The sequence below is a fragment of the Elgaria multicarinata genome, chromosome 2, assembly GCF_023053635.1.
Source record: "Elgaria multicarinata webbii isolate HBS135686 ecotype San Diego chromosome 2, rElgMul1.1.pri, whole genome shotgun sequence".
In the NCBI taxonomy this organism is placed as follows: Eukaryota; Metazoa; Chordata; class Lepidosauria; order Squamata; family Anguidae; genus Elgaria; species Elgaria multicarinata.
Genome location: NC_086172.1, coordinates 28,479,563 through 28,499,352, shown reverse-complemented (window position 1 = coordinate 28,499,352; position 19,790 = coordinate 28,479,563). Strand labels below are relative to the sequence as shown.

Sequence of the window (19,790 nt, the reverse complement as noted above, 5' to 3'; positions counted from 1 at the left end):
AATAAAAATAAATAGATATTTTCAGATGTTCAAAAGGGCTAAAATGAATGTGTGCAAGGGATGGCACTGCAGCAGCAGGCCCCTCCCCCTTTACAACATGTGTAGAGTAGAGAGTCACCACAGGTACACCTGTATGTACACAGAGGTGCAGCCACATGACTGAGAAACCTGCAAAGGCAAAAGTGCCATTTTAGTCTTTATGAACATCTGAAAAGGGCTCTTGTCTTCCACTCCGACAACCTCCTTGGAGAGAACTTAGTATGGAAGACAAGGTCCAGTTCATGTGGTACATTCCAATGTCGGTTTCCTCTCATGGATACAGTGAGCACTATTAAAACTGAGCATTCATGGATTTCAGCTGCAGCAAACCTCTGTTCATTTTTGTGCTGAATGAACACAGTGGCTGTGCCTCAAATCTAAGGGTTCCTTGCTCCCTTATTACAGAAGATTGCTTGTGCAAAAAAGGATTAGAAAAAGTTTAGAGGCAGCGTACATCTGAGTAACAGCTGCTGAAGAAAAATAAGAGAAGAGAGAGAGAGAGAGAGGCCTTAGCTAGACCTAAGGTTTATCCCAGGATCATCCCAGGGTTGTCCCTGCCTGCTCCCAGGATATCCTGTGTGTCATTTACATGAACAGGGATGACCCCGGGACAATCCTGGGATAAATCTTAGGTCTACCTAAGGCCAGAGGGAGAGAGAGAGATTTCCTTCTTGCCCTGCTTCTGGACTTCCTAGAGGTGTTTAACTGGCTGTTGTTGCATACAGAATATTGGACTTCCCTAGATGGATTTCTGATCTCATCCATCACGGCTCTTCAGATGTTCCTAATTAAAGATACATCATTGAATTGTTGAACACCTTTCTTGTGTTAAAATTAACTTCTTCTTTTTTAAGGGATCTCTTCTTTATTTTCTGCGCGGAATGGGAGCAATGAACAGTTTCTCTAAAATAGCTGTTTGAAAATTGGAAATGTCTTCAATTGCAGGAATATTACATGGCGCAACAACACTTAGGTTTTTTGGTGCCTACAGTGCCTCATATCTGCAATCCCATTAAGCCTTACAAACAACCTTGGAAGGTAAGTCAATATTATCAGCCCAGGCGCAAAGAGGTGGGGAGAAAAATGGAGGGTAAGAAAAGTGTCTTGAATGCGGGTCATTGCACCTACGAAGTGATGGGGTCGGGGCAATTTCATACAGAAAAGGAGAAATCAAGAGGGGAGCGCTTATTTCTTCTCCCCCCTCTTCCTCCCCCCACCTAGCTGGAATTATTTCAGTCCTGAAGGGGAAGTATATCTTGGGGGAGCAAAATGTGCATAGGGACATAGAAAACTATTTTATATCAGATTAGGGAATTTGCCCATCTATCCCAGTGTTGACTTCTCTGATTAGCAACAGCTCTACAAGTTCTCAGGCAGAAATCTTTGGGTTGTATCCAACTTTAGTCATACTTAAGAGCAGACCCGCTGAAATTATTGGGACATGCTAGCAACCTTGGTTGCCATTTTTCTTGTTAGAAAGGCAGGGTACAAACCAAACAAACAAAAAACAGACTAACATCAGATACACGCCTTTATTATCAACTACTATACGGTTGTTGTTTTTAACAGGAGATGACAAGGACTGAACATGGGACCAGTGAGCTGTGCTCCCACCCACCCCACTCCACCCCAGTAATTAAAATAACTAAATTGTGCAGAAAACCAGCAGGTGGAGGAAAGATTCAACTGTCTTCTGCCTGCTGCTTCTCTACTTGAACTTATTCTGCCTTATGCTTTATAGCTGTCCGGTAGCATCCCATGCTCTAAGACACAGGCCTTAGCTAGACCTAAGGATTATCCCAGGCAAATGGAGGGGTCATTCCTGCCTGCTCCCGGGATCATTTGGATGTGTGTCATTTGGTTGTACAGGGATGATCCTGGGACAATCACGGGATATAGGCCTGGTCTAGCCATGGCCACAGTCAAGATGTGATGTCGAGATATGAACCAGGGACTTGGACACTCATGCTCTCGGCCACAGCAATTTACCAGCTCTCCAGTAAGGATGGTTTTGCTACACTCTCTAATGTATATAAGCCAATAATGGAAATGCAGCTTCACTTCCTCTCCACAAAGCCACTCATGAACAAACACTGTGAAGTTTGATTAAAGGCCTGGTTTCGGACTACAAATATTGACATTGTCAAATCGTTTAATCTGCCTTAAAACTAACACCACATTTATGCATTATTTCGCAGACGTAAGGCAGATTAAACCAGAGACCATTGGCATGGATTATAACAATAATTAGCACATATACACACACACACATGCACAAGAAAGAAAAAGTGTTAACTGAATTCACAAGGAAAATACATTTGTGAAGCCTTGAACCACACCTGAAATTGCTACTAAGCCTAGTGAAGAGATTTTACAAAGCTGGAAATAAATTTGATTAACCTTGAAAACAGTATTGGCCCTATGCAAATATAATTTAGGGTGACCAGATGCACCGGGAAACCCCAGAGACCTCCGGAAAAACAGAGGTCTCCAGGCCAACTGGGGCTGGCCCCCAATTCACCAGGGAAAAAGGCTGGAAGACACATTCCCGGACTTCCAGGAACAGGTGCTCCAGGCCTCCCCCAGCGCCGAACTCATCAGCGCAGCATAAGGCTGAAATCGGCCCTGGGGAGAGGAACTGGATAGCCCTTCTGCTATGCTGACGCAATCACGTCAGCACAGCAGTTCGCTCCTTGCTCCAGCTGGGTGGGCCTGCCCCTGCCCCTTGGGGCTTGTCGCATGCGACGAGACCCAAGGGGCGGGGGTCAGTTCGCTCCCCACCCTGCTGGCGGCAGCCCAGACCACCCAGGCGGCAGACACAGGCGGCGGACCAGGTCAGGTGGTGAAAGAGGACAGCAGCAGCAGCAGCAGAAGTACTGGGAGGACAGCGACGGTGAGGTCAGCTAATGATGGTGATGATGATAATGGTGCTGATAATGATAATGGATGCTGATGCTGATATTGATAATGATGCTGATGCTGCTAATGATGGTGATGCTGATAATGGATGCTGACCGAGGCCACGCCCCCTTGGGGGCTGGACGTGTTGGGGTGGCCACGCCTCCTGAGGGCAGCCATATTGTCCTCCTTTTTAGTTTCCAAAATATGGTCACCCTACCTTAACCCTCTGCTTTGTACTCATGGTCTTGAAGTTACTCCACCTATTCTGACCCCTGCTCCTGTTGACTTCACCTGCAGATAACTGCTCTGCCCTCTGCCCCACCAGCTCAAATTGTTATTAGCTGCCACTGGAGGCTAGCCATGCATTTAGACAGATAACATGCCCTTTAATATTTGCATTGCACTTTCTAAACTTAAAAGAAATCAAATGTGTGGGGAAAATATATTACAAGAACCCAGGAAATGGATTCTGGATTGCCTCCATATAGGGCTGCCCTTGAAGACAGATCAGAGGGATCGGGTGGCGCAGAATGCTTCAATTATTGAGCAACATACAAAGCCAGAATTATATTGCACCTATTCTCTGTGATCTGCACTGGCTGACTATTTCCTTCTGAACCTACTCCAAGATATTGATGTTGACCTATAAGTGCCTGAACAACTTGGAGCCCAACTATTTGTTGGAGTGCCTCTTCCGCTATGTTCTAGCCTGGCCTCTGAGATATTTAGAGCGCACCCTCCTCTAAGAGCTTCATCACACCTACCCGTTTCTCCCAAATTATCCCATAGCATATGAAAGCTGTCGTTGTTGTTAGCTCCATCACACCAACATTATACATCCACTTCTGCCCTGCTCCGGCGCGTGCCCCAGGAGGGCTGGGCCTGCTCCGGGCTCCACGCCACTCACTTGGGGGTTGCTGAGGGAGGTGGCTGGGCGACTCTGCTCCTCGTCATCCTTCTGCGCCCCCAGTGGTTGCTCGGAGAACAACAAAAGAATCGCACTTTCTGCGGTCCAAAATACTTTGCTATTTTGGGGGGGGAAGCGCAATCAAAGCAGGACACATCGGAGTACTTCACCGTAACAACAGATTATAAGGTAGAAAATATCGGAGTCCTTTGCATGCAATTCGCAGTGATTGCACAGTATAACGCTGGTGTGATAGAGCTCTAAGTCCCTCCCATGGTCAACACCCAAGGAGGAATGATCCAAGTGAGGGCCTTCTCATTTGGGGTATCCTTCTTATGAAACTCCCTGCCTTTGGGGGTACATCAGGCTATCTTCAGTAGCTTTATTTTGGTGATTAATTATGACTCACCTCTTCACTTAGGCCTCCAGGGCTTTTTGATAAGCCCCTTGAGCCGTCTATCTGCATTATCTTGTGGCTGGTTGGTTCTGATGAATTTTTAGAATCTTATACTATTGGTTAATTAGCGCTTATCTTTTGTATTGTTACCTTTTATTTGTCAACTGCTCTGTGACTTGTTATGGAGAATGGAATAGAAATGTAATAAACAAACAAACAAACTAGTGATTGTTTTCTAAAAGCCCACTCTGATTTACCTGTACAGTTTGCAAGTTTCAGTAAATCGTTATATTCAGTTATTTTTCCATAATTGTAATAGACTGGCTTCCAATCTTTTGCAGGTGTTCATGCTGTTGGGCTTGGCCTGGGATATGTCTTCTGGGATGCTTCATTTTTCAAATTAGATTATTTACACTAGTTAAAATAATGTTTTTAATGTAACTGAGTGTGTTTCGACATTTAAAGATCAGCCTTCTGTTTATAATTTTGAATAGTAATAACTGATGGCCACACATTTAATTTGCTAGGATGTGTATGAACCAAGAGCCTTTAATGAGCACCGCACATTCTTGTGCCTCAAGCTCCACAGTTGTTATATTCTATTCCTAAGCTTTTCGAATTTCCCTTCTGCTGTTACTTCATGTCCTTCCAAGTCCATTTATGCAGCTAGGCTCATTATTGAAGTAGCAACAGCTGGATATTTTTATACAGCTGACAGACAGTGCTGTTGTGATTAAGGTCTTTAAATAATCTCATTTTAACGGTATAATGCAAAAAAGATTTTTTTTAAAAAAAAAATCAAACTTTAAGAAATAGGAAATGTACAAGGCCAGGAAAACACTTCAACATGTTTCGCTCTAAAAGCACATGCTTAATACCACTACTAATTGGCACAAGGCTTTCACACATGTCCTTGAGTTCTGTGCAAAGGTTTTGACAAGGAAAATAACATTTCTAACAACCCGGGCAGAGGAAAGAGGGCTATTCTGCTTGTGTTCTATTTCTACATTGCACAACGTATCTGATCTCCCCAGATCTGCACCAATACAAATGTTTCTGGCTTCAGGACCTCTAAGAATTATATGTGGGCAGTGGTGCAGCTAGGGCTGGACCTTGGAGACAGGTGCCAGGGCCTCACAGCCCAGAGCCCCCCAAAGGAGCATCCAGAGAGTGGCAGGTGCTGGGGGCAGCAGGGCAGCAGAAGCAACCCCCCCTTAAGACAATGAACTCTAGGGTCTAAAATTGCCTAGCTGCACCACTGCATGTGGGCATCCAGATTTTCAACTCCTAGCCATGGAGGCAGAGCCGTGTGGCCATAGCCATTTCTATGCTGAATATTTCCAGCATCACTTGGAAGGACACTGCATCTGCACAGAACCAGGATGGGAAACTCGTTGCTCTCCAGAGGTGGACCACAACACACATCATCCCTTACCACTGCCATTCCAGATGGTGCCGTTGGGAGTTGGGAGTCCAACAACACCTGGAAAGCCACCACGCCCCTCAAAGCACCACCATTGCACCAGCCTTCCCTAACCTGGTGCCCTCCACATGTGCTGAACAGACCATCCACCATTCCCAACCAGCATAGCTGGGGATGATGGGATGTAGTCCAAGACACATGGAAGGCACCAATTTGGGGGAAGCTGCTTTACACAGTCTAGTTCCTCTGCATTTTTCAACATGATCGAGCAAGCAGTGAATGCCCCCAATCCTCTTTTAAATTAATTAAATAGAAGAGAAATGCTTCCACCAATCCTTCCTAGTACTATATCGAGTCTACACTTTGCGTCATGGAGGAAGGATACTCTCGTGGCAGCGACAGAGCTGCATTACTCTTCACAAAGAGCCTAGTTAAACTATGTAATTCACTACCACAAGATGTAGTAATGGCCACCAATTTGGATGGCTTTAAAAAGGGGGGTGGATGAATTCCTGGAGGAGAAGGCTACCAACGGCTACTAGTCCTGATGGTGATGTGCTACCTCCAGTATTCTAGGCAGTAAGCCTATATGCACCAGTTGCTGTGGAACATGGGTGGAAGGGTGTTCTTGCACCGGTGTCTTGCTTGTGGGTTCCTGGTCGACAGCTAGTTGGCCACTGTGTGAACAGAGTGCTGGACTAGACAGAACCTTGGTCTGATCCAGCATGACACTTCTTATGTTCACTCTCTTTTGTGTTTTAATGATGTGGCTAACCATAATTCCAGCACTACTAGCAACATGTCCCTGAAAGTTACACAACCACCTTCAGCAAGGCCAATGCATTAGAAGCCAAACCATTTGGTGAGGGATACTGGGCACTTTGTAGTCTCAAGGCATCACAGGTTAAATGCTGGAGGCATGCTAGACCTGGAGGGAAGCTATCTAGAGCTCTCACGATGACAACAAAAGCAGCAACTGTGCATTTATGAACACAAACATCAATCCAGCATCTATCAGTCCATTTAATGTACTGCACAAGACTACACTTCAGTAGGTGATCCCTGATAATGTGATGAAGGATCACAACTGTGGCATTTATGGCAATTCTAATCAGTTTGCTTTCATAAATATCGAATAGTGATATGGGAACTACGTACCAGACAAGATGAGGAGCTCAATGATCTCTGCATCCCCTAGGAAAGCAGCAACGTGAAGAGGCGTCCGCTTCTCTGTGTCCTAAGAAGCAACACAGATGGTAAAATGTGACCATCAATACAGATGTTACTGTGTATGGATGAGAGGCCCACAGCTGCCATTGTGGCTAGTTTGTGGGATGTAGCTCTGAGAGAGAGAGTGGGGAGACCAGGCCTTGTTCACTCCAGGAAGGCTCTCTCTCAAGGCAGCCATGAGAGGGAGTAACGGGCACATGTGCCAGTGACAACGTTTGTCTTGCTCCACCCCCAACCCCCACCAGTGGTAGCAAATGTCCATATCACAGTATTGCAGTGACTTATGGAGCTGGTGTAACTGCTGTTGCCTATAAAATCAGCTCCAAGATTCTTTTGAGGCATGGGGGTCAGCTCAGGCAAGGCCTCCTTATTCTATAAGAGGTGGGGCATGAAAACCAAGAATTCTTTCGTGCCATCCTGACCTTCTAGAGCAAGAGTGGCAACCCTGTTAGGATGATAGGGGTCCTTTTGACAATCCTGGTACCCTGGCAAATGTCCAACCTTGCCACCTTCTGGAGCCAGCCTGTTGCTGCCTTCCGTGCTCATCTCTTATGCCTCACTAAGAAAAATCAAAAGCACAAGCATAAGCAGCCCAGATTCTGAAGATCCAGTGGTTCCCCCGCTCCTCTTTCCCTCCACAGTAGCATTGGATGATTAGCTGAAATACAGTCAAGCCTCTTCTTTCTCAGGCCTCTTGCACCTTATTAACCCCTGTGGGATTTTACATTTTTAGTGTCAACTTCTTGGCTTTTTGTGCAGAGTTAATGGGCAAGTGAGACCATCACAACTATATAGCCTGTACTTGATACAGTCAGATTTATCTATTTATGACCTGAACTGTCGAAATCAGGGATCCACAGTTTATAGAACTGTTTTTCTTTTTTTTAACTTGGAATTCCGGTTGCCTCCACTCCGATTCTTAACCTATCAGAGCAGGCTGGTTTCTTGCCAAAGTTTGAAGTGATTAAATACAAATACACACTTGGCAGTTTTATTCTTTGGGAGGTGTGACAGTTTTACTGGTGAAAAACAGGGCCTACGTTGAAAGAAACATGGCTAAGTTGTATAGGAAACATAGGGCATGTCTAGACCAGTCCTATATCCCGGGGTAGCCCCTGGATCGTCCCTGTGTGTCCAAATGACGCACAGGGGATCCCAGGGGCAACCCAGGATGACCAGGGACTTTCCCCAGGATATTGAGAACTGCGGGAGGTTTCCCACAGATCCAGGATCATCCTGCAGAGAACAGGCCGTGTGGCTGCTGCTCCCAGGTCGTCTCATCCTCCCTGCGAGGAGCAGGGCACTTGAAATAGACACAGAGCTGCACGGCAGCAGTCCATGCCCATCGGGGGGGGGGGGGTAGTGGGCTCATTTTAAAAAAAAAAAAGTCTTATTTTTTGCATTGGAGCGCAAACACATTCTTCTTCCTGGTGTTGTTGGTTTTTTTTTAAATGGTAGCCATAACATCCTTCCAGGATGTCACATGGCTGTCAAGACGCCCAGGGAGGATCGTGGAAGCTGGTAAGTCCATGATCCTCCCCCTCCCTCCACACCTGTAGAAGTAGACATGCCCATAGCCAGTACAGTGAGTAACAGGGCCTCCATTGAAAAAATTATAGGTAAGATATATTCCCCATACATACTTAAATTCCTGACCTCTTCTGTCCCTTTCCCTATGGAAAAGGGAGACTTCACTTCTATATCCATACACTTTTCAGCCTCCAATTTTCTTCTGTGTTTTTATTTCTATCTGTTTACCTACACTTCCAAGTCTCATTTTTGAAGAACCAATGATTTGCATTCGGTCCCCTAGAAGGGATGTAAAACTTCAAGCAAAGCCAAACATCTCTATAATTATCCGCAACCCACGCTCCACCTGTATTCCACCTAGACCTAATCATAATTACGGTAGTACAACTCTAATTACGAAGGAAAAGGCTGTGAGCCGAAGAGAAATAACTGCCTATGAAGTGGTGCACATGGATGCACGAGCACTAGCATAATAAGTGGAGCTTTATCCCAAACCGAAGGTGGAAGAAGCCACTGCCAGTTTTGATCAGGCAAAGCCTGCCCATTTGCAACAAGATCTCTGGATAAGGCTGCATATATATTTTTTCCAGGCAAGGTTCTCCTGCAAGTTGCCTTTTCAACAGTCAGAAAAGCCAAAAGCAACAGGGGTAGACAAAAGGATGTCTAATTCAATGAAAACAATTCCAATGAGTTTCGCACCCACATGTCCTTCTTCAGGGCAATTTAAGGTGTTGTTTGCTCTTCAAATGCCAGTCTTCTATGCGATGTCTGCCTGCCATTTGAGGAGCAAACGATACCTGTTACATTATCTTAAATTGCCCTGAAGAAGGACCTGTGGGTCTGAAATGTGCTGGAATTCTTTTCATTGAATTAAACATCCTTTCTGTTTACTCCCTTGCTTTTGAACTTTCTGGCATTCCTCGTCCAGTTCCCTTTTTGTTGGCTTTGCCTTTCCAACAGTGCCAGTTCCAGGTTTTGGGGGCCCTTGGGCAGGATTTCCTCAATGGGGGCACCTCTGTAAGTGGGCAGACCTCTTCCCAGTGCTACTGCTACTGCCTACTTGGTTGCCTTCTCCATTTGGTCCCAATCCACACAGCTGCCTAGAGGGAGAGGGCAAAATGTGTGGAGCCTGCTGCTCCTACTCCTTGCTCCTGTCACTGCTCATTTGCTTCGAAGGCTTCCGCCTCCCCTGTGATGACTGTAGAGGTATAGCAGGCATGGCGATGCAGAAAGCACAGGAACCGCTCACTAAATGGGGCGATGCATGTATTCAAAGGCTGATTTCACTGGTGCCTGCACTAAAATGACTGCCGTAAAAGCCAGGGCTCCTAGGACTAGGGCTGCTGGGATACTGGGTGGATCACTTGGAGGAATCAGGAGCTCCACTTGTGGTTAGCGTGTGGTTAAGGAAAAGTTAACCACAAAAGGGTTGACAGTGTCATCTGCAAGCGTTCCGCATGTGGTTAGCGTTAACCACAGCTGGACATGGTTACGCTAACCACAAAGCCCAGAGTGTTGTCTGAACCAGGCCACTGTAGCTTAAAGTTCTTAATGCCAGTAACTCAACCTTCAGAGAGGCATTTCAACCTTTGAGAAGGGGGGAAAACTGCACACAAGCTGTGAATCTAACAAATGATTGAAAGGGCCATAGTCACCTATGGGGATGGATTTGGCCTCCGGACCGGAGGTTCTCTACTCTGGCATACATAAACAGGCAGTGATAGGAAGGAACAGCAGCAGTTAATGTGCAAGTGCAGGTATATAGCCTGTACCTGATAGGGGGCTCCAAGGGATGACAGTGGCCCCTCTGCAGGAATAGGGGCCTTGTCAGGTGTCCAACAGTACCGACCCCTGGTGCTAGCCCTGGTTTGCAAGGATGAAGGCTCTCCTGAAAGCCTCCCACACCCCCGGGACCACGCAGGGGCCGCCGCCGCCCCTTTCCTCGCCCGTCCGCTCTCTTCCCTCCCACGACCCAGCCCCGCTGCTGGGAGCTCTCGCAGGGCCTGCTGGCTAAAGGGAAACGGAGCCTGGAGCAGCCCGCCCACAGTCTCTGCTGCCGAAGCACACCTCCTCCTCCGCCTCTTCTGGGGACGATTAAGGTACGTACTACACGAGCGTTTTCGGAGCACCCTCAAGGGGCTTCGGGGCGCCTTCGGAACACTGTGTAGACGTGGCCCAGGTCTACTGCCACAGTCTTTTGCCCTCACTCTCACGTAAAAGTTTAAAACAGCCTTCCTCAACTTGATGACCTCCTGATGTGTTGAATGACAACTCCCAGCATGCCGCAGCCAGCCATTGTTCTTTTATAAGATCCACCAACCAGAGCAAGGTACAAAAAACTTAGAATAAAAGAACAAGGTTCCCCTTGAGCACATTCTGAGCCTAGGAATTTATTTTCAGCCCCAGAATTGAACTCAGCACACAGTCATTTCACAAAGAAGTCCACTCCTAGTTATCCCAAGCTCTCTTCTGGAAATCAGAACCCCTTGCTGATCTACTGCAAATCCCCCAGCGATCTACCAGTAGATCTCCATCTAACTTCTGCCCATTCCTGATGTAAAAACACACAACCTACAGTAGATATGGCATTCAGCTCTTAAGTAAAGTTTAAGCACTTGTGAAAGTAGTGAACTTCAGCTGAGGATTTGCAATGACAGCAAGTTACCAAGAACTCTACCAAATTACGGGAAAACTGTCAGGACACATATGTTGATGAGGACATATCTTTCATTTCTTTAGTAAACATTTTGGAAGGACTCAAGTTCACATAAACACTCCATCCAAAAGTACTAAATTGAGTAACAGAGGAAGGATTGCACACCTTGTTAAGATAAGTGAGGCATGTTTCAACTACAGTTCTTAAACAAACAAAAAAGATCTGCCCAAGAGAATAGATACACTAAACAATGCCAAAGATATATTTGTGGAAGGAAGAGGCAAGATTAATTTGTCTCTTTGCTTCATCCTTTGACAAACTTATCTTTTGCATTGTTCCTTCTCTAAATAAGAGGACATGTTGAAGAAGGCAGAAACTGATGCATCAGGAAGGTTATTTTTCTTGCTGAGAAAAAAAAACACCAACAGTAAAGAGGAAAAGTAATGAACATAGAATAATTGCAAGGGTATACTTTTCTTCTAAAAGATAGGTAAATCTTCATTGAAATAAGTGCCTTTTTAATCAGACTTGTAAAATGTGCAAAGGTAATCCAATATTAAACTATTTTAGGCAAAGTGACCAAAAACAATGGGAAATTTTCCATTTTGGAAATTCCTAGATTTTTTAATTTTAAATCAGCAAAATATGACTGCACATACACCCAAATTTATTAGCTAACTGGATAGGACATGATTTAAATTCTACTAGTTGCAGCTGGAGCAAACACATTTATGGCTGGCATAGCCTGAGGGAGTGTGTATGCATACACACACAATTTATAAAACCATTTCCAGGTAGAGTCTAAGAAACATTATCACAAAGTACTTTTTTGAGGGGACTGTCAACAGATCATATGAAGAGTACCTAGGTGACTTCCAACAAAGTGGCTCAAACCCAGTACCTTTCATACATTTTGTAACTCAAAGGAGGCCCTCCCATTTTGACACATCCAAGTAATTATCTAAGCAGTACACACACACACACACACACACACACACACACACACCCCTCCAATTCATGGCAGTCTCATGCAGCTTCAATCTCATTTTGCCACCACTGGGGAAAGTACATCAAGTGGTGACATGAGACACGGCATTCTCCCTTTGGAATGCCTTCTCCTGTACTCATGGCCCCAACCTTATTGTTCACTCAGACATTTATGATTGGTTAGATTTGCTATGGATTGATAAATTGATTAATTTGTTTATCAGAGTGTTATATTTTTATGTATAAATTCTATATTATTAACTCTCTTTTCTCACTCATGGTGGTTTTTCCAGATGAACCTGATGGGATGATGATGATGATGATGATTGGGATTATTTTTTGTGAGATTTTCTGCCTTGGATACTGTTATGGTTTGTTTCAGCTATCTGTCTATATATGTACCTGCCCAGACCATAAGATCATCAGGGCTCCATCTCCGTGAGCCCCTGCCAAAGGAAGTGAGGCAGGTGGCTACCAGAAGGAGGGACTTCTCTGCTGTGACACCCCAGCTATGGAATGAGCTCCCTAGAGAGGTTCGTCTGGCACCTACACTATACTTGTTTCGGTGCCAGGTGAAGACCTTTTTATTTTCCCTGTATTTTTACATTTTATCATCTTAGTCTTAGTCTGTTGCTTTCACCCCAAGCAGCAACTACTAGCCTTGAAGTCCAAGTACTCACTATCGACCACATGGTAATGCCACTTACAGTTTCAAAATAACACAGGGCTATAAAAAGGACCAAAAGTAAGGATTTTATCTCGCAAAAGAATGAAGAAAGAGGACACCGTAGGACATCTCCATTCTTTTCATCTGCTTTATTCAGAAGCTGCAGATATTTGGGACAGGGCCCTGCACCAAAATGATTGCTTCAACAGTTTTCCAGGCCAACTTAGACATTTCCAAGTGCTGGCTGTGGAATCTACTGAGTAATCAGTCACTGATTATAATCCTCCTCATCCTTCTAATCTCATCACCAGCTCTTCCGCCATTCTAATGAACATCCCCACAAAAATATAATCCATTCAATGCGCATCCAACCCTTGTAGTCCACGTGCACTGAAGTGAATGCTTGCACTTCACTAATCCCTCATATTTCATACTGCCCAGAGAGCCACTGTAAAATGAGTAGGGAGGTCTGTCACTGGGATATCCAGTCCTTTTTTGGTTCGACAGAGTTCCGCAGCGTGTGCAACTCACTTTGCATCTGTAAGACGAGTTGTTCCCCAAACTCTAGGGACTTTTTGTCACATTTTTTTTTGCGGGGGGGGGGGGGGGAGTTTCTGCAACCTGTGCAAATTCCAGAAAAAAACCCAATACGAGATATGAACCCATTTAAAATAGCTAAGTGCTCTCTGATCGTGTCCTTATTTATTCTGGGCTTCAAATCCCTCCATGCATCACTTGATCTACTTGTGGGAGAAGACTGCAGCAAGAGAGGGGCTGAGTAGTTCTTCCTTCTCTCCGTCACCTGTTCACAATTCATCATCTGTACTAGGTAAGCATGCCCCCAAAAGCACACAAATCTTTGCTTTTAAATAAAGTCTGGGGAGAAGAAATGCTGAAAAGATTTATCTGTCTTGATAACATCGTCATAGTTCCTATAAAGTATGAAAATTAATCACAATAAATTGGAGGGGGGGTCTGATATTTGAGAATAGGATTCTGGTCCTTGCTGTGAATTTTGCCCCATCTCTGTTTCCCCTCTGCCCCTCAATCTGAAATCTGAAATGACATCAATGCTAATCCAATCTCAGAAGAAAAGGAGCGGAAAAGAATTGTACACGATCACTTACCAGAGCATTAACATCTTCTGTTTTGTAGATTAACATACGTATCTCATCAGGATCACCGTTGAAAATAGCTTGGACCAGCGGTGGCTAAAAAGACAAAACAGGAAAGGGAGATATTAATGTGTTTATCTACACAGTCTAAAAAAATCCTTGCTGTGTCAAATATCATATTTGCATTGGATTGCAATGCATTCTATCAATAAAACAACACTACTAGTATTGTTAAGATGATACCAATGGCAGAACCAGGCTGGAACCACATCAAAATCCCAGATCAGGCTCCCCAATCAGGATCAGCCTCATAGGCTGGAGACTAGAACAACAAGAAGTCTGCATTGTTCTGTTGAAAAGGCAGAGGCAGAAAGCCAGGCATCATATGTCAGGCTTGGCCAATCATAGGGGATAATGTTGTACATCCCTATTCTTTCTGCATTTACGGAAACTTCTCAGGCACAACGGGTCACTTGGCTAGATCCCAGCCTTAGCTACAGGCAGGTATATAATTTTTTTTAAGCAAGTTGTCATAGATTTAATCAATTGTTCTGTTGATATCCTACTGTTACAGGCTGAAATCCCACGTGCTGCCAGAGGACAATTTTGATAGGTACAGGGATTTCAGAGGCCTTGCCCTCACTTCCATACCTCCTCATATCACAACACCAAAAGCTCAAAGATTCTATGATGTGTATGGGGTATGATAACCCAACATATAGCAAGGTTGAGGTGTAGTATACTGGTCCTAATCTAAAATAATGGTTTGACTATCATGGAGTATGACTTCTGAACAAGGCTATACTCAAGTTCTTGTGGCCCTCAGCCTACAGAGAGAGAGAGATGGGATGGCAGGGAGAGAGAAGGGGGCTGACGGGGCAGTGAGATAATTCCATATAATCCTGCAATGCTGCAAACTCTGCCCACTTTTGCCTTCTGGCCCTGCTCACTATTGGCTGCACCCCAAGTGATTTTTCTCATGGGTTAACAGCCCTTCCTAGGAAAAAGAGTCCCCAGTCCTGGTCTAACTGCTGACACATCCTTTAAAAAATAAATGTTTCGAAACCCTTGAAGTCTAATAATAAGGTCTAATAATAATGGGTCTTCAAGCCCTATAAATAATTGTAGAGATTTTCAGTCAAGTTGCCCACACGAGTATGCCAGTAATGTACACTGTACACTGAGTAAATACAGGCTCTCTCTTCTGTTTCCTGAGATATTTTTGGCCAGGAGCTTGACTCCAAGATGGCTTGTTTCCATTTTTCTTTATATAGCCAGACTCCTGCCCTCCAGGATTCCTAATGTTTCCAGGTGAAACAGAGGCCACTTCCTGCAATTCCCTGGAATCTGGCCGTTCTCTTACCACATTTTTTTAAAAAAAGAATAGCAGCAACTATATCTTTCGACAACAAAATAACCAACTTTTTTCAAACTCGTCAGGTGGGGCTCTGAAAATAGGTATTTTAAAAATGTGTGTGCCACTTTTGAAATGAGAAAAATGACAATTTTACATTCCGCTTTGAACTACCTTTCTTTCAAGATGACCCCACTCCCCTGAGCTGCAGTAGTTCAACTGCTAAAGAGACAAATTAAAATATGATAATAATCCATTCCTCAAATCATGTCTCTTATTTCTAAAATCTGCTAAGGCGGTAGTGTTGGAGAGACCCAGAGAATTCAGAGAAAAGCTTCAAAGCAAAATGTCACTATGAAAACGGTATGAAAGTGGTACATAAAAGGCAGGAGCCACACTACTGCTTTATAGCGGTATTGAAGTGCACTGCAGGATCTACAGTACTGCTTTATAGTGGTACTGAAGTGCACTGACAAGTGTTGGGGACTAGGACACATCTACACCAAGCAGGATATAACACTATGAAAGTGGTATGAAAACAGTATATAGTGTCAATGGGCCCCAACAGTTGTCAGTGCACTTCAATATCACTATAATATCACTATAAATATCACTATAAAGCAATAGTGTGGCTCCTGCCTTTTATATACTGCTTTCATACCGCTCTCATAGTGCAATATCTTGCTAGGTGTAGATGAGCCCATAGCTTCATGTAGAGCTATGTTTATTAGATTGTAAGCCTATGCGGCAGGATCTTGCTATTTACTGTGTGGTCTGTGCAGCACCATGTACATCGATGGTGCTATATAAATAAATAATAATAATAATAATAATAATAATAATAATAATAATAATAGCACTAAAGGTGCTTCCAGACAAGGTTTCAACCCTATGTCATTCACAGTATTTTACAGGGGCTCCAGACTTTTTCCATTTGTAACCCTACCATGTTTCCCCTCCACTTCTGTCTTTTTTTTAATCTCAAATAATCCATATTAAGGAGGAAAAGATGGAATAGCTGCACAATGTCTTTCATTGGTACTACTGGGAACCTCCTGTCTGGATGCACCCTGAGATGTATGAAGGAACATAGCCAGCAGGTGTAATTCCAATCCCACCCACCCCGCCCCTGGCCCGACACATGCTGAGAAATTCTGGTTTATAGCAATTTGCACAGGGCCAAAATCCTGCTTTAACAACAAGTATTCATGAGTCCTGAAGCACTTTTACCCAGCTCATGAACCCCTAGGTGTTTCTCAGGCCTTAGCTAGACCTAAGGTTTATCCCGGGGTCATCCCTGTTCATGTAAATGTCTTTTTTGCTAAGTGTAAGCCGCTCCGAGAGCCTTTTTTGGCTGAGGAGCGGGGTATAAGTATGATAAATAAATAAATAAATAAATAAATGACACACAGGATATCCTGGGAGCAGGCAGGGATGACCCCGGGAGGATCCCGGGACAAACCTTAGGTCTAGCTAAGGCCTCAGACCTGATTATGGAGAGTGGGCAAAGCAGCTTTCAAAGTAGGAAATGGATAAATCCATCAACTCCAGTTTCTCGGTTTTCCAACCTTAAATTCGGTTTGCCTTGACATTTGAGAATTTTTCTCATCTTAAGTTCAGTTTCTCACAAACTTTGAGAATTTGTTTTTAATTTGTGTGAATATTCATATGCATTTTGTGCATATTTCTCCAAATACATGCATTTTTGTAGGCAATGTTGCTGAATATACACATATTTGCAAGCCATTTTCCTAATATAATGCAATATAATCCTTCCACTGGTTAAACACTGTCCTATTGCACCTTTTGGGGAAACATTGGGAATCCCCTAAGAATAAGTGCAGTATAGAGTTTTCAGGATTCAGTCCACTTTCTAGTGTATCTGGATGTTAAATACTTGGGCAGGGTAGCAGGTATCTGAACTCTGAACAGATATGGAGTAGGCAACCTGGTGCCCTCCAGATGTTTTGGACTACATCTCCCATAACCCCTTATCACTGGCCGCACTAGCTGAAGCTTATGGGAACCATAGTCCAAAAATCTGGAAGGCAGGTTGCATAACCTACACTGACTCTCAGCAGCTTTCCTGGGGGTTCAGACATGTGTTTTTTTCCAGGCCTACCTGGAGATGCTTGGGACCTTCTACATGCAACACATGTGTCCCTCAGACTGTCTATATGCAAAGCACATGTTCCTCTTTTGAACTATGGCTCTGATGGACATGCATCTAAACAACTGTGAGCGGAGACAGACGTTACTGCATCACTCCACTTCCATCTTAACAAACATCCATAACTATGCTGGTCATTCTTTCATATTCTCTACAGGTGCTGACTGTCCTTAAGTTGCAGCCATGTTCTAAATTCAATCGGATCGATTGTGAAAATAAACACTATTAATCATTTTAAAGCTGTTGAGTTCGACGGTTGTTTTTTTAAAACAAACAAACATACTATGAATGGTCAATTTGCTAACACAGTCGGCCTCAGAAGCCAGCACGAGACAGGCTAATGGAGAGAATACAAATACAATATACTAAGTGCTCAGGTACAAACGCAGAAGTATCCCTATTAGAAGTTGGAGGGTCTGGAAAGGCGAAAGGAAAGCAAGTTCACATCCATCTTGCCTTCATAGTGTAAATTATTGTAGTTAAGCAAAGTGGATTGTGCTACATCTATTAACGCGATCCAAGGATCTCTCTCCTCCCCCCCTCACTCTCTTCAAAGGATAGGATGTAAACATTTTGCTCTCTAGTGGCCCACTAAAAGCCAACAAGAACATTTTTTTCCATTTGCTTTGCCAGATGTAGAAGAGTCAGCAAGAGATATTTGAAGGTACAAAAGTCCTCATCTGCGAGACACTTGGCACTGAAATCTCCCCCGTGGTCAGTTTGCTTTCTCATCAGCTGCTTTAAAAGCATGTCGGCCGAGAAATCCTCTTGAGAAATAGGATTGGTGGCAAAAGGCTCAACTTCCCTAGTCCCAAGCTTCCTGTTGTGATAAAAATGAACTGCTTTAAGTTAAGCAGTTTTTCTAACAAAACTCTGCAAATCAAGGCAAGGTTCATTTACTCAAATCAGGAATACAGGAAGCTGTTTGAAAGGTTAGCTTCATTAATTTACCAGGAGGGAATCTCAGGCCCATTTAGCTACACAATCATCCTTTTCATTAAATGCTTGCCTCCACCGTGTTCTTTTTCAAAAGTAAAGGCTATAGCCAATGCAAAACATGCATAAAAGGAAATCCCTGCCCCTCCTCCCCAAGGCAGGCTCTTTAACCTGTCTGAAAAACCCCTCCTCCGGGCCAAGGGACCTTTGGGAAAGGTGTGGTATGTGGGGGGCTACAGCAGGATTTGGAAATCAGGGTAAATCGAGTGGAAGCAATTTGCCCAAGGATTCTCAGGGCGTTGCAATGGGGAGGAGAAGCAGGTAATTCCCCTTATTTATTTTATTTTATTTATTTTATTTATTACATTTTTATACCGCCCAATAGCCGAAGCTCTCTGGGCGGTTCTCTTGTGCTCTATTGGATGCAATTCCATGGCATTTAATTTAAATAGCTGGTTATCTCAAAATGAACAAGAAATGAAGAACAGACACCCTCCATTACCCAGGGACTCACTTCATTTATGACTTTACTGTAACTTGGATGCACCTTAGAACCTGCAGGTTTCAGTGGATACATTGCTACTTTGGCCTGGGAGATGTGAGAGCCATTGTGGTGTAGTGGTTAGAGGACTGGACTGGAAGTCGGGAGATCTGGGTTCTAGTCCCCACTCGACCATGGAAGCTCACTGGGTGACTTTGGGCCAGTTACAGACTCTCAGCCCAATCTACCTGAGAAGGTTGTTGTTGTAAGGATAAATGGAGAGGCTAAAAAATAATAATAATAACAACAATAATAATAATAATAATAATAATAATAAGTATTTCTTACCCGCCTCTCCCTCTTGTTTGAGGCGGGGAACAACATTAATTACAATACAATACATAAAACTGGTTAAAAGAGCGTATAAAACCGATACAATATTAAAATAACAATCACAACACCTTAAAATTCTTAGGTTTAAAATTAATCTAGATAGGCTTATGTACATATGCCAGCTTGAGTTCCTTGGAAGAAATAAGGCAGAATGTAAATGTAATAAATAAATAAATAAATAAATAAATATAGATTCAAATCCCAGCTCAGCCATAGTCTTATGGAATTATCTAGTGATAATTATTTTCCTATAAAGAAAAGATTTATCTATCCTGAATATTAACCTTAGGCAATACATTTTAGTGAATAGTGAATGTAACTTGTGGTTAAATAGTGCTACCCCGTGACATAAAATACCTGTAAAGCAAACCCTTCAAAAACTAGAAGAGCTGTCAAGTATTGAAGTGAGTTCTTTTGATGTCAATACAACAGCTTTTCTTTAGCTGCAGCCATTCTTTCTAAATAATTTTAATACTCATTACTCTCACTGTAATACTCATTACTCCCACTGTCACCTCTACATAGTTTATTTTTAACTCCACACTTAGCTATAATCTTCTGTGCCGAGCAGCAACCAGGCAAACATTAAAATAAATAAATAAAT

At 43.6% G+C, this 19,790-nt stretch overlaps 1 protein-coding gene across 6 annotated transcripts in view; it reads right to left on the bottom strand.

The window, feature by feature from the left end:
- The window catches only part of ANKRD44 (ankyrin repeat domain 44), a 165,073-nt gene that overhangs the window by 88,671 nt on the left and 56,612 nt on the right, over positions 1-19,790 (bottom strand). For all 6 annotated transcript variants that reach the window (XM_063116225.1, XM_063116226.1, XM_063116221.1 and 3 more), the window contains exons 2-3: positions 13,865-13,948; positions 6,826-6,904 (exon numbers count right to left, since the gene is read on the bottom strand). In XM_063116225.1, the coding sequence (XP_062972295.1) occupies positions 6,826-6,904; positions 13,865-13,948 (163 nt within the window). The remainder of the gene's footprint in view (positions 1-6,825; positions 6,905-13,864; positions 13,949-19,790) is intronic.